The 16,170-nt window shown below is 40.3% G+C and overlaps 1 protein-coding gene across 1 annotated transcript in view; it reads right to left on the bottom strand.

The window, feature by feature from the left end:
• Positions 1-2,472: 2,472 nt before the first annotated feature.
• Positions 2,473-16,170, bottom strand: part of TRMT2B (tRNA methyltransferase 2 homolog B) — a 49,237-nt gene continuing 35,539 nt past the window's right edge. The window contains exons 11-13 of the mRNA XM_049872376.1: positions 15,766-15,885; positions 15,436-15,535; positions 2,473-3,106 (exon numbers count right to left, since the gene is read on the bottom strand). Of these exons, the coding sequence (XP_049728333.1) occupies positions 2,980-3,106; positions 15,436-15,535; positions 15,766-15,885 (347 nt within the window). The 3' untranslated portion in view covers positions 2,473-2,979. The remainder of the gene's footprint in view (positions 3,107-15,435; positions 15,536-15,765; positions 15,886-16,170) is intronic.

The raw sequence follows: 16,170 nt of genomic DNA, 5'->3' as shown, positions 1-16,170 counted from the left end.
TGGCACCCGGACAGCCTGCTAACTCAGAACTGAAGCCACTCCCGAAGTCTACCTTTCAGCCAAGGATTAAACCAAAAACCAAACCCACTGCCGTCGAGTCAATTCCGACTCATAGCGACCCTAAAGGACAGAGTAGAACTGCCCCATAGGGTTTCCAAGGAGCGCCTGGTGGATTCAAACTGCCGACCTTTTGGTTAGCAGCTGTAGCTCTTAACCACTATGCCACCAGGGTTTCCAAAGATTAGACAGGCCTATAAAACAAACAATAACACACATTAGGAACGTGCTTCTTCTTCTTAGTTCAATCAAGTATATGAGACCAAATGGGCAATACCTGCTCAAAAGCAAAGACAAGGCAAGAACAAGAAAACTGGATGAATGGGCATGGGGAAACCAAGGTGTAAAGGGAAAGGGGGGAGTGCTGACACATTGCGGGGGTTACAGCCAATGTCACAAAACAATTTGTGTATAAATTTTTGAATGAGAAACTAATTGCGCTGTGAACTTTCAGCTAAAGCACAATAATATATTTTTTTAAATTTGTGTAACAGATTTTAAGCCATAGAGAGACATGATCAGATTTACATTCAGAAAAATCACTCTGGCTGCAGCGAATGGAATGGAAGGGGGCAAGAGTGGTACAAGCAGCAACAGGTAGGAAGATGGCTTTTGCAATAATAATCTGGTGCAAGATGACAGTAGCCTGTAGAGATGGAGGCTTGGTGACTAATTGGATGGGGGTGGGAGGGTATAGGAAAAGAAGGACTCAAAAATAATTTCCAGGCTTCTGGCTAGGGTAACTAAATAGATTAGTATTTGCCATCATATTGGGAATATAGGAAAAACAGTTTAGGGGAAAGATGTGAAACATTTAATGTTAGGTTGAGTTTGGATATCCAGGTAGAATCTATTTTATAGGCATCTGGCTATGGGAATAAGAAAGAAAACTCCCTGATTTCCAACTCAGGCAACTGGTAGATGATACTGCCATTTACTGATATGGGGAACAAAGGAAGAGAAAAAATATAGTGACTTTTTAAAAATATTAAATTATAAAAACAGTATAACCCCATTACATGAAACAAAAAAATTGTTACTGTTGTCAGCTGCTGTCAACTCATGGCTACCCGTTCACAATGAAACAAAATGCTGCCCAGTTCTGTGTTATTCCCATGATGAGTTGAGGATCGAACCATTGTGATCCACAGGGTTTCCACTGGCTGATTTTCAGAAGTAGATCACCAGGCCTTTCTTCCTTGTTAGTCTTAGTGTACAAGCTCCACTGAAACCTGTTTGGCATCATAGCAATACACAAGCCTCCACTGACAGATGGATGCTGGCTGTACATGAGGTGCACTGGCCAGGAATGGAACCTGGGTCTCTCACACATGGAAGGTGAGACTTACACTGATGAACAAGCAATGCACCATAAAATAAAAAATAGAGAATGAAAAAAAAATTATTTGACCATTATAAACCAACACTTATTATATTAAACAATTTCCTTCTAGTCTTTTTAAAATGGATATTCATCTAGTAGCTTTAACAGACATATTTTTCTAAGAAGGAGGCTTCTCTAAAAGTATTTAGGATTGAGAAAAATTAAAAATACTAGTTAAACTGATATTTTATAAATCAGACAATGCTTCCTGAGTTACATGACCTTAGGCTATTAAGAGGTTGAAAGCATAATCTAAATTGTCAGGCAAGTATCCAAGAACAACTCTAGAATTGAACAGATCATAGACTAGAGAATGTTGATATGCAGTCAGTTTCAATATCCAGGTTATTATAATATATACTGGGTCCTTATGGGATTCTAGAGCTTTTGCCTCCATACTACACAGCACAATTGTAGGTTATTTAGTCTCTTCTATGAAGATCTTTCCCATAGGGTCTCTCCTAAGACCGATTCTCCCTCCATGGAGACGCGATTGGTGCTATTGCTCCAGGAGGTAACCACATTTTAAAAAGCATTCTAGAAGGCCCAAAGCCTAGGAAACTCAAAGGCGTGAATCTCTACTAATGATCGCTCAGTCGCCCTGCAATCACTTCATAGCTTACTCTATTTTAAAAAACTAGACTTAATTTAAAAAATATATTTGTTGAAAATCTTTAAACCTTAAACCAAAAATATCCTCTGAAGTTTTCTTAAAACCAAATAAGAATTTAGCTGATCTAGTAAAGAATGTCTGCCTTGAGCACTGTGCTCTTTCAAGAACCATCTATATGGGACCAAAGTGACAACAGCAACCGGAAGGATTAGATAGGAACCTTAGGGGGCAGTGAGTTTATATTAATGGGGGAGAAACAACTCAGAAAAGGAGGGTGAGAATGGTCACACAACTCGAAGAATATAATCAATGTCACTAAATGGTACATGAAGAAACTGTTGAATTGATACATGTTTTGCTATGTATATTCATTCGACAACAACAAAATAAAGAAATTTAAGTATATATATATTTATTGAAAGAATCAATAGAAGAAAATAAACGCTGCTTGTTATTTTTTTTAAGCTAGACTTCTTTCTAGTTCTAATCCTTGACTACTTCATGAACTCAGAAGTCTTAAAAACGTAGCAAGCAAAATCTCATAGCAAGTGCAGAGACCTGAGTTAATATGAAATTATTACCAACTGCTGAGAAAAGCTCAGTTGTCACCATATCATAGACAGAGACTATAAGCTAGGACCAAGGGAGCTATGATAGGCTGACAGCAAAAGGAAGGAACAGTCCAGATCCAAGGCCAAGGAGTGAGGTGTGATGAAAACCAGGCAAACATGCATGACAGCAAAGAAACTTAAAGCTAAGGGCAAATCTGCCTCAGACTGGAGGCTCCTATATTCTTCCTGCCCACAATCCAAAGATTGTGCTCTCCAGTAATGGTCCCAGGGTCTGCACTGTAGCAATATGCCAAACCTGGAAGTTTCTGAAACTTCAGCTTTAACAAATAGCCTGCACTCTTCTAGGAGGCTGCTTATCGAGTGAAGAGGAGCACCAGCTCACAGTGTGCAGTGTGAGGAAACAAATCCACAGGTATAGCTTCTCTCAGGACAAAAGGCTCTCCTAGGAGCTTCTTCTCAGAGTTGGGAGGACAGCATAGCCTGTGGACAAAGATCATAATATCAGTTCCTAGAAACAAAAGGAGAACATACAGAACACAAATTTCTTAAACTTTAAGCCCTTCCTCTGGGCTCCCACAGCCCTGTGTTTCTCTTCTTATGTGCTGTCAAGTTGATTCCAACTCAACAGTGACGCTACAGGACAGAGAAGAACTGCCCCATAAGGTTTCCAAGGCTGTAATCTTTATGGAAGCAGACTGCCACATCTTCTACCAGGGAGCAGCTGGTGGGTTTGAACTACCAGCCTTTTGGTTAGCAGCTGAGATGCTTAACCATTGCACCACCAGGGCTCCCTCTTTATAGTAGCATTTATTATATCTAACGTAACTACATTTTTTTTTAGTCCCTAGTGGCACAAACAGTTAAGTGCTCGACTACTAGCCGTTCGAACCCACCCAGAGGCACCTGGGAAGGCAGGCCTGACAATGTGCTTCCGAAAGGTCACAGCTTTGAAACCCCTATGGAGTAGCTCTACTCTGTATACATGGGGGTTGCCATGAGTTGGGATTGACTCCATGGCAACTAACAACAACAGCAGCCTGTTTTTTTAACCATCTTCCTCACTGTAGTATAATCTTTATGAGGGTAAAAACGAGGCAAAACTGCATATTATTTTATCTTTGTGTTCCTAATGTGTGATATAGAGTAGAGGATCAATATATATTTGGTGAGTAGAGTGAGGGACTCAGGTCATAGACTTTTCTGTATACCTCACAATGATTTGCACATAATAACCCTAAACCTAGCCCCTTGCTGTCTAGTCAATTCTGACTCATAGTGACCCAAAAAGACAGAACACAACTGCCCCACAGGGTTTCCAATGAGCTGCTGGGGGATTCCAAGTGCCGACCTTTTGGTTAGCAGCCAAGTTCTTAACCACTGCCCCACCAGGGCCCCTTTGCACACAATAACCCAGTGCCATAGGTAATTAATAAATATTTACTGAATTAAACTTATTCTATTGGATTTTTTCAAAGTAAATTACATTTTTCCCCTTATTTCAAAGGCTCATTACAGAAAAACCAGAAAATACAGTCAAGCAAAAATGAGAACAACAACAAAAAAATCTCACCATTCAGAGAAGGCTCACTGCTGCTAACTTTTCAGGATATATATTTCCAAGTGCATATATTTACACTGTTTAAAAAGTGGAATCACACTGTACATATCGTACATACTGCTTTACAACCAGTTTCTTCAATTAATAAAACATCATGAACATCTCTCCATAAAGATATGTCTGTAAAGCTGCCTCATTTTTACTGGCTATGAGTGGGAATTGACTCAACAGCAATGGGTTTGGTTTGGTTTTTTTATATGGTATTCAAGGAGCCCTGGTGGTGTAGTAGTTACAGTGCTCAGCTGCTAACTGAGAGGTCAGTGATTCAAATCCATCAGTCACTCCACAAGAGAAAGATGTGGCAACCTACTTCCATAAAGATTTCAGCCTTTAAAACCCTATGGGGCAGTTCTACTCTGTTCTATAGGGTCGTTATGAGTCAGAATCGATTCAAGGACAATGGGTTTGGTTTGGGTTATATGGTATTTCATTAAATGAATGTAGCATTATTTATCCAATTCCTTACAATTAGAAATTTAAGTTGTTTTGAAATTTTTGCTATTTCACACAGCCCCTCCATGAATATTGTCATAGTTATATCTTTGCACACTTTCTTAGTTATTTAGAGGAAGTACTGAATTAAAGGCCTTATATTTTTTTAAGACCCTAAGATATGTACCAGTAAGCTAAAAAGGTTATACCAATTTACACTCAAACCAGTGAAGTAAAAGAGTACTTATTATTCCCTGGGTAAAACTGAATAGTATAAATAGCACTACCCCATTAAAACCAGAAATAAGACAAAGATATCCACTATCACTGCTACGATGGACCATTTTCCTATCCAATGCAAAAAGAAAGGAATAAGTTTTGAAGAAGAGGGACAAAATTTTTATATGGAGAGCATATGATCACCTACCAAGAAATGCAAGAGAATCAACTACAAATGAATAAAACCTATAAGAGAGTATAAGGTAGCTGGACAAAAGGTCAGCAATAAAGTGTCATGAAAAAGATCCTATTCATAACAACGAACACTTTAAAATATTTTGTACAAACATAAACATCTATAGTGAAAACAAAACTATATAGCTTTGGAGAATTACCTAAGAAAAGACTAGAGTACGTTCTTCCGCAAATAATGTACCCACTTAAATGACACACCCACGCATATGATGAAATGATGAAATTAAGTAAAACGGTTCTGGCATAGCTCGCCCATGCCTATATTGTGCATGTCTCGTGACATTTCCAGAAGTGAATTTTGGCCCCATTCACCCGTCCTCCCATGTTACATGTAAATGATTATCGTTCTGTTCATTTTCTTTAATCTCCTGCTTAGGTGTTGCAGTGTAATGGATTGCTTTTGTGTGGCCTTTCTTGCCATGGTCTTGTAACTCCCACCCAGGTGATTGGGCGGGACTGTGCAGATAGGGTAATTGTAGCTTACCAAGGGGATTGGGTCAGTTTTGCCATTCGGCTTGAAATAAACCATCCCAGAGGCAGGAAAGAGAGAATCCCACCGCCACCAAGGAAGAAGAGCCAGGAACCAGCATGTCCTTTGGACCTGGGATCCCTGCGCTGAGAAGCTCCTGGACCCAGGAGATAGAGAGCTGAAGACAGTGAGAAGCAGTGGCAGGAGACACCCAGCAGCAGGAGACGGTGCAATGGGCTTCCCAGCCCATGGAGAGAGAAAGCTGAGTGCCTTTGGGCAGAGGCCGAAGGCCAGGGAGAGGTGTGCCTGCGAGCACAGCTGGGGAAAGGCTGTCCTGATGAAAGAACTGTACCGAGTGTCCCTGATGCTGAATTGTAATTGTTAATTCCCTTATAATAAACCCCATAACTGTGAAAATGGTCTTTGAGTTCTATGTGGCCATTGTAATGAATTGTCGAACTCATCAGAGAAATAAAGACAGGAGGGGCAGTTGGTGTCAGAGTTGGTAAAGATGGTGGAGAGAGAACGCACATCTAACCTCCGCCTCATGGGAATCAGCCTGGGGCTATTGGTCTTCATTCTCCTTTCCCTTTGTGAAGTTACAGGAGGTCAGACACCACCTCATTTTCACATGTGTATAAAAATAGTCTGAAAAGTTACTTCTGTAGTTCTTCATACATTCATACTCTTTGTTTTCAACATGGCATCTTACTGTTCCATTCACAAGAATTATAATGATATTTTATCAGGAAATTACAAAAGTTAAATTTTGTATAACACTTTTGATATATAGGTAAATACATCTGAGTTAAATTTCAAGTAATATAAAATCAACACTTACCTTAAGTGAAGTTTCTATGTGATCAGAAATAGAAATTAAAGTCAGCAACATGTAAAAAAAAAATTGCAGGGACCATCGTCTCAAGGAATATCTAGCTCAATTGGTATAACATAGTTTCTAAAGAAAATGTTCTACGTTCCACTTTAGTGAGTAATGTCTAGGCTCTTAAAGGCTTGTGAGCAGTCATCTTAGATACTCCACTAGTCTCACCCTGTCAGGAGCAAGGGAGAATGAAGGAAACTAAAGATACAAGGGAAAGATTAGTTCAAAGGACTAAGGGACCTCAACTAGCACAGCTTCCACCAGACTGAGTCCAGTATAATCAGACAGTGCCCAGCTCCCACTGCTGACTGCTCTGACAGGGATCACAATAGAGGGTTCCGGACAGAGCTGAAGAAAAATGTAGAACAAAATTCTAACTCACAAAAAAAGACCAGGCTTGCTGGCCTGACAAAGACTGGAGAAACCCCAAGAGTATGGCCCCCGGATACCCTTTCAGCTCAGCAACGAAGTCACTCCTGAGGTTTACCCTTCAGCCAAAGATTAGACAGGCCCATAAAACAAAACGAGACTGAAGGGGCACAACAGCCCAGGAGCAAGGACTAGATGGCAGGAGGGGACAGGAAAGCTGGTAATGGGGAACCCAAGGTGGAGAAGGGAGGGTGTTGATGTGTCGTGGGGTTAGTAGCCAATATCACAAAACAATATGTGTACTGTTTAATGAGAAGCTAGTTTGTTCTATAAACCTTCATCTAAAGTACAATAATTAAAAAAAAAACGGCATATGAAAACAATGTGCAGGACAGTTGCATGGCTGGCAAAAAAACAGGTAATGCACATGTTATTTGAGAAAAAAAAATACGGTAATTGAAGAAACAGACCACATACCTGGATGGAAAAAAATACTGTAAAGATCTCAATTCTCCCTAAATGAATTAATAAATTCAGTGCACTTCCAGTCACAATCCCAAAAAGATATTTCTGGTAGGTTGATTCTAGAGTTCTTCTATAAAATACATGAAAATTTTAAGAGCATATATCCTTTGGCCGAGCAATTCCACATCAGGAATTCATCTAATATAGTATATGCTGTCACATACATTTATCTATTACATATAGACATACTTGGCACACACGTGCATCAATGTATGCACAAGGATATTCACTGTAACATTGTCTGTAGCAACAGAGGAGAAACAACCTTAATGTCCATTAGCAGGAGACTAGTTAAAATAAAGTACGGTATATTTATATAAGCTAAAAATATACAGTCTATTTAAAAAATTAAGTAGACTTACATGTATTGATGTAGATGCTACATCATTGTAGAACAATCTCTAAAATCTATCGGTGCATGAAAAAGCATGGTATAGTACAGAGTTCATAGTATGCAACTATTTGTTTAAAAAGAAAGGAGGGAGAGATGGTAATGTATACACACGCACACGTGCGCACACACACACAACTGTAGTCACAAAATATCTCTTAGTAGGCTAAACAAGAAAATGGTGAAACTGGTGACATCTGAAGGACTAGAGGTCAAGAGTAGGAAAGAGACCCATTTTTCACGGTATACCCTTTATATTATTTGAATATTTTTTCACCATATGCACATGCTATCGATTTAAAATTTGTCTTACCTTTGTGAGGCCATATTTATTGTTCTACTCAGTGTGAGTGCTAACGGAATCCTAGGTTTATTATTTTTTTTTTATTGTATGCAGCAAAGTCTCCTTCCCATCCCTGACTCACCTCTGTCCAGTTCTCCCCTACTATAGGTAACTGCAAGGAGCCTCGATAGTGGAGTGGGGTTAAGTACTCGGCTGCTAATCGAAAGGTCAGTGGTTCAAACTCACCAGCAGCTCTGGGGGAGAAAGATGTTGCAATCTGCTTCTATAAAGATTACAGCCTTGGAAACCCTGTGGGGCAGTTCTACTCTGTCCTATAGGGTTGCTATGAGTCGGAATCAACTCAATGGCAGTGGGTTGGATTTTGGGTTTTTTATAGGTAATTGCTATAGTTTCTTGTGTAACTCCTTTGGACCCAGGGTCCCTAAACTGAGAGCCTCCTAGACCCAGGGGAAGATTGATGCCAAGATACATGTAGATCTCCAAGGAACACCAGGCCCACAGATGTTAAAAGGAGACAAGAACCTTCCCCCAGAGCCAGCACAGAGAAAAAGCCTTCCCCTAGAGCTGGTGCCCTGAATTCAGACTTCTAGCCGCCTAAACTGTAAGAGAATAAATTTCTGTTTGTCAAAGCCATCCACTTGTGGTATTTCTGTTACAGCAGCACTAGATAACTGCTATGGATTGAATTCTGTCGCCCAAAAATGTGTGTCAACTTGGCTAGGCCATGATTCCCAGTACTGTGTAATTGTCTACCATTTTGTCATCTGATGTGACTTTCCTATGTGTTGTAAATCCTATCTATATGACGTTAATGAGGCAGGATTAGAGGCAGTTAAGTTAATGAGGCAGGACACAATCTACAAGATTAGGTTGTATCTTGAGCCAATCTCTTGAGATAAAAAAGAGAAGTAAGCAGAGAGACAGGGGGACTTCCTACCACCAAGAATGAAGAACCAAGAAGGGAGCGTGTCCTTTGGACCTGGGGTCCCTGCACTGAGAAGCTCCTAGACCAGGGGAAGATTGATGACAAGGACCTTCCCTCAGAGCCAACAGAGAGAGAAAGCCTTCCCCTGGAGCTGGCACACTGAAATTGGGCTTTTAGCCTTCTAGACTGTGAGAGAATAAATTTTTCTCTGTTAAAGACATCCATTTGTTATAGCAGTACTAGATAACTAAGACAAAAATTTGGTACCGGGCGTGGGGTGCTGCTCTTACAGATACCTAAAACGTGGAAGTTGCTTTGGAACTGGGTAATGGATAGAGGCTGGAATAGTTTTAAGGTACCTGACAGCAAAGTCTATCCAGACAGTAAAGTCTAGATTGCCTTGAAGAGACCATTGGTGGAATTACAGATGTCAAAGGCAATTCTGGTGAGGGCTCAGAAGGAAGTAAGGAGAGCTGTAACAAGAGAGACAGCGCAGATGGCGAGAAGCAGGGGCAGAGAAGAGGCGGCAGCAGAACCAGGAGGCTGGTGCAAAATGGTACAGGAACTGACCTATAGAGCAAGATAGCTGAGTGCCTTTGAGCAGGAGGCTTCCTGGCAGAGTAGGGTGCCCTCAGGCACTTGTCAAAGGAGCTAGGCTTGCCAACCCACAGAGCAAGAGGAGCTGAGTACCTTTAGGCTGAGGCTTACTGGTGGAATGGGGCACCTCTGAGAATTTACTGGTATAGCTAAACACCTTTGTAACACTTGTCCAAGCAGGGCAGAGGCCAGGCTGGCCCAAGAGGCCCAAGGGGCCAAAGGGCCAAGAGGCCAAGGAAACAGAAGCTGAAGAGACAAGGAGCACAGGAAGCAGAGCTGCCTCAGTCTGGAAGGGTAGGACCATGACCTCTGGGATCTCAAAGGGTGGAACCATGGCCTCTGGGTTTCAAAGGGTTGGGGCCACAGCCTGCCTCCCAGGTTTCAAAGAGTCAAATTTTCACCAAACCGGTTCCTGAGTGTGGGGCTGCCGTTCACAAGTGCCAGGGGAAAGGGGCTGGATCCACTGCCCAAAGCTGAGGGGGTAGAGCTGCCTTGCCCAAGAGGCAGAAGAAAGGGGCCTGCCGGGCTGAGAGAGTGGGGTGGCCACTCAGATGGACTGGGAAAATGGGGCTGCCCAAAGCCGAGGGGGCAGAGACTAGAGAGTGCTGGGTCTGGAAGGCGGAGCTGAAGCCCAAGGCTGAGGGGCCTCCACCAAGAATTCAGAGAACATGGCCAACACCTAAAATCTGGAGACCAGGGCCACTGCCTAGGTGGTCTCAGAGAACAAAAGATTATTTTCAAGCTTTGAGAGCTAACACAAATTGCTCTGCAAGTTTTGGACTTGTTTGATGCCCATTATCCTTTCTTTCTCTTCAATTTCTCCCTTTTGTAGTGGTAATGTCTACCTTGTGTCTGTTCTACCACTGTACTTTGGAGACAGATAACTTGTCTATATTTCACAGGTTCACAGATGAAGAGGAATTTTGCCCCAGGATGAATTTGGACTTGGAGTTAATTTAAGACCCTTAGGATAATATGATGGAGTTAAAGTGTTTTACATGTGGCAAAGACATAAATTTTGGGGGTCCAAAGGGTAGAATGTCATGGCTTGAACTGTATCTCCCAAAAATATGTGTCAGCTTGGCTAGGCCATGATTCCCGGTATTGTATGGTTGTCCTTCATTTTGTGATCTGATATAATTGTCCTAGGTCTAACCTCTATGCCTACGGTTATGGTCCCATTTGGGAGTGAGCTGTCCATTATATTAATGAAGCAGGATTAAAAAGAATTAGGTTACGTTTCTTATGCTAATGAGACAGGATTAGGGTAGAATGCAACACCCTTACTCAGGTCAGAGTCCTGATCTGATATAAGGGGAGTTTCCCTGGGGTGTGGCCTGTAATACCTTTTATCTTTCAAGAGATAAAAAGAGAGGGAAGCAAACAGACAGAGAGACCTGACTGCCACCAAGAAAAAAGAGCCCAGAGTGCATCGTGTCCTTTGGACCCAGGATCCCTGTGCCGAGAACCTCCTAGACCCAGGGGAAGATTGATGACAAGACACATGTAGATTTCCAAGGAACACCAAGCCCACAGATGTTGAAAGGAGACAAGGACCTCCCCCTAGAGCCAACAGAGAGAGAAAGTCTTCCCCTAGAAATGGAGCCCTAAATTCAGACTTCCAGCCTGAATAAATTTCTGTTTGTTAAAGCCATCCACTTATAGTATTTCTGTAATAGCAGCACTAGATAACTAAAACAGTAACTTACTAGCCTCTTTTTGCATCTACAAGCAAATACAAATATATATTCCTCTTCTTGTCCTTTTTTTTTACAAAGATATCTTCCTATTATATACACAGTTCTGAATCTTGCTATTTCTACTTAATAACATACCTCAGAACCAAAGCCACAAGCAACAAAAGAAAAAATTAGGTGGAGTAGACATCATCAAAATGAAAAACTTTGTGCAATGAAGGACATTATCAAGAAAGTGAAGACAACCCGCAGAATGGAAAAAATACTGGCCAATCATGATTCTGGTAAGGGACTGATTTTTCTTTTTATTATAAATGAAGAACACCAAGGTCACACGATAACTATGAGCCCAAGAGACAGAATGGGCCACATGAGCCAGAGACTTATATCATCCTGAGACAGAAGAACTAGATGGTGCCTGGCCACAACCGATGACTGCCGTGACAGGGAGCACAACAGAGATCCCCTGAGGGAGCAGGAGATCAGTGGGATGCAGACCTCAAATTCTCATAAAAAGACCAGACTTAATGGTCTGACTGAGACTAGAGGAATCCCGGCAGTCATGGTCCCCAAACCTCCCGTTGGCCCAGGACAGGAACCATTCCCAAAGACAACTCATCAGACATGGAAGGGACTGGACAATGGGTTGGAGAGAGATGCTGATGAAGAGTGAGCTACTTGTATCAGGTGGACACTTGAGACTGTTGGCATCTCCTGTCTGGAGGAGAGATGGGAGGGTAGAGAGGGTTAGAAACTGGCAAAATTGTCATGAAAGGAGAGACTGGAAGAAGGGAGCGGGCTGACTCATTAGGGGGAGAGTAAGTGGGAGTATGGAGTAAGGTGTATATAAGCTTATATGTGACAGACTGACTTGATTTGTAAACTTTCACTTAAAGCACAATAAAAATTATTTTAAAAAATCATAAAAAGTAAAGGTAATGATATTTTAACTGGAAAAAATGAGCTATTATAACTGTATAATAAAAAGACAAATAACCTGATTAAAAATGGGAAAAGGACTTGAATAGACACCTCTCCAAGACAGATATACAAATGAACAATAAGCACATATAAAACTCAACACCAGACATTTCCTATCTGGAAGGGAGATGAGAGAGGGCAGAGGGGGTTAGAAGCTGGCGGAATGGACACAAAAAGAGAGAGTGGAGGGAAGGAGTGGGCTGTCTCATTAGGGGGAAAGCAGTTAGGAGTATATAGCAAGGTGTACATAAATTTTTGTACGAGAGACTGACTTGATTTGTAAACTTTCAATTAAAGCACAATAAAAATTAAAAAAAAACTCAACACCATTAAACATTAAAAAACAAAACCACAATGAAATACCACATCATATCCACTAGGATGGCCATAATCAAAAAGGTAGACAATACAAGTTTTGGTGAGGATGTGGAAAAACTGGAATCCTCATACATTGCTGTTTGGATTATAAAATGGTGTAGCCACTTTGGAAAACAGTTCAGCAGTTCCTCAAGTGTTAAACATATAGTCCAAATGTCCATAAATTGATGAAGAGATGAACAAAATCTGGCATATCCATACAATAAATATCATTTGCCCATAAAAAGGAATGAAGTACTACTGATACATGCTACAACACAGATGAGCCCTGAAAACATTATTCTAAGTGAAAGAAAAGCCAAACCAAGCCTGTTGCCATCCAGTCAATTCCGACTCATAGCAACCCTGCAGGAGAGAGTAGAACTGTCCCAAAGGGTTTCTAAGAAGCACTTGGGGGATTCGAACTGCCAGCCTTTTGGATAGCAGTTGTAGCTCTTAACCACTATGCCACCAGGGTTTTCAAGTGAAGGAAGCCTGTCACAAAGGACCACATATTGTATGAGTCCTTTTATATGAAATGTCCAGAATAAATAATCCATAGAGACAGAAAGTAGATTAGTGGTTGCCTAGGGCTAGGGTTGGGCTTGGAGGGAGATGACTCAGGAGTGCTGGGTATATTCCTGGGCTAATGAAAATGTTCTAAAATTAATCGTAATGATAAATACGTAGCCCTCTGAATATACTAAAAACCACTGAACTGTATACTTTAAACAGGTGAACGATATCTCAATAGAAATGTTTAAAAAATATCACTAACTCTTGCATGATAAAAAGCACCGTAAGAAAAGACAGGAGACAAAACACAAACTAGAAAAAATTTACAGTTCATGTCACAAAGACTTTTCTCCATAATACGTTATATGACAAGCTCCTGGAAATTGAGAAGACAAAAGCCAACAGCTCAATAGGAAAATGAGCAGAGGATATGAAAATGAATATTATAAATAAGCCATGAATAGATGCTCAATCTCTCTCATAATAATGGATATGCAAATTAAAACTATCCTGAGATACTATTTTTTTACATCTCAGGTTGACAAAAATTCAAGCTTGATACAACACTCTATTGGCAATACTATGGGGAATTATAAATTCTGAAAAATTACTGGTAAGAGTGTAAATTGGTACCATCCTTATGGAAGGAAATTTGGCCATATAGAGTAAAATCACAACTGCGTATATACCCAGTGATCCAATAATTCCATTTCCGCGACTTTATCCTACAAATATACTCACACACGTGTGAAATGACATATATATAAAGATATTTATTGCTACATTGGAACAACAAAAGACGAAATATCCTAAATTTCCATTAGCAGGGAAAATTAGTGAAATTTACAGCTGGAAGGTGCAAGAATAGCGAAAGAAATGAGGCTGTAAAAACATGGGGATCTGACGCTTTTTTGAGGGAGAAGGGGAAGCTCTTTAACAACTTTCTCAATTTATTCCGTGGTTACTGGTCTGTTTAGGTTTTCCGTGCAGTTAATATTAGCCATTTGTATTTTCTTAGAAAATCACATTTCACTTGGTTTTTAAATATTATTTGGAGTTATAAAAATTACTTTCTTATACAGTAAAACCCGCAAAAGTCAGAACCTGTGTAAGGTGGAAACCTGTCAGAGAAGGAAAACTCAAATATTTTCCACTAAAACAAGTGACAGAAAAGTGGTAAGACTGCTCCCTGTCGAAAGCGGAAAACTTGCGAGACCCAGAAAAACAAGGCAGTCCTGTCAAGTTCTGGCTCTCACAGGTTTCACTATAATATTTTAAAATTCCTTTATATCTGTAGTTATGCTCTTTTGCTCATTTAAGACTATGTGTGATTTTTGGGGGGGAGGTTGCCCCTTTTTATTCTCAATTAGGTTTATTTTTCTATTTAATTTTCTTTTTCCAAAAACATGTACTTGTTTATTTGTCAAGTCTACAAGTTTTTTTGTTTAGTAATCCATTAATTTCTGGATTATTTTTTATCACTATGGATTTCTTCCTTCAGTTTCCCTTAGGTTATTGTTCTTTTTTAGCTCCTTGACTTGAAAGCTCAATTTATTTATTTTAAATTCTCACTTGTTTTATCCAAATATGTCATCTGCAGTTTATACTTGCCTGTTATTTGAATGTTATTTTTAAAAATTGTATTATTTATGTTAAAAAGAGGGAGAAATTATAAAAAGAAAACATTTCAAAAATCAAAATCATTGACCATGGCCTGGACTAGAGTGAAGCAAGACGTACTCACCTTGGATACAAAATTTAAGGGGGTGTCAAAAAGCTCAGTAATCAAGATAAATAATACCTTGATCCAGTATTTTAGAAAATCAAACTGGCAAACCATAGCCCATGGGCCAGCTACTTGTTTTTGTAAATAAAGTTTTATTGGAACCAGGTCAGGGATTAGGGTGAGACAAGTGAGACAAGGTTTAGCAAGTATAGGAGTAGAGCCTGTCTTTATTTAAAACTTTAATATTTTGTTTATCATGGATTTTGGGGGGATCAATCTTTATTTTTTGGAAATACTGCATTAAAATTTTATTTTGATTACTGACATTTTTTGGCAGTCTCTTAAATGTTGCACCCAAAGTGGGTGCCTTACTTGTCTCAACCTAATCCTGGCCCTATAACTAACTCTTACTGGTGGTGGCATAATACATTATTTTTATCTGTTTGTTTACAATTTTCTGCATTGTCCAAATATTGTACAGTGGGCGTGGATTACTTTGGTAACCACAAAAAAATAAGTAAATTAAAAAAGAAATCAAGACTCACTCAATGAAGTTCCTTGTGGCTTCAGCATGAGGCTTGCAGGAAACAAATACTATTGTGCTGATGGCCCTGCAGTTACGAATGGCTCTAACCACCTGATGATCTGAAGGAAGAAATACCTTGATATTAATATATTAAACTATCATGGTCCTGGTCATGATGAACTCCCAAATGACCACCACTTAGGGTTTGTTATGAGTAGAGGAGAAGATGATGCAGGGCCAGCCCACTGGGAACACCCTTAGCATGGTGTGGGAATGAGGGACCAAAAGCTGGCAGACATCATGGGGAACACCCAACTAGCTCTGCAGTAGAGAAGCTATTTATTCTTACGCAATCCAGCCCGGGCTGGGTTCACCACAGCAACAATTAACTGCCCATCTTCCTTTGACTTAAGTAACTGGGGTAAAATCTTCTCTGCTTGACCAGCATAGAATTCACAGTTGGTGATGCCTGCAGGAGAGAAGGCCACATGACATAACTCAGGCTCAGCAGTAGGGGGAAAATCTTCAGCTTTATAGAAACGTACACGAACTAGGGCTCTGCCATTTTCCCTTCGGATAGAGCATAAATCTGAACAACAACAATAAATGAAATGCTTTAGGACCTGCTTCATTTTTTCCAAAGCACTTTTCCTTGGAATGTCTCAGTAAGCCTTTGTGCTTGAGAAACTAGACAGTATTATTTTACAACTTAGAGACTCACATGGCCCTTAAGTACCTATGTTGAGAACAGAAC

Source organism: Elephas maximus, chromosome X, assembly GCF_024166365.1.
Source record: "Elephas maximus indicus isolate mEleMax1 chromosome X, mEleMax1 primary haplotype, whole genome shotgun sequence".
Taxonomy (NCBI): Eukaryota; Metazoa; Chordata; class Mammalia; order Proboscidea; family Elephantidae; genus Elephas; species Elephas maximus.
Note: the sequence above shows the minus strand (reverse complement) of the source record. Positions and strands in the feature narration are given on the sequence as shown.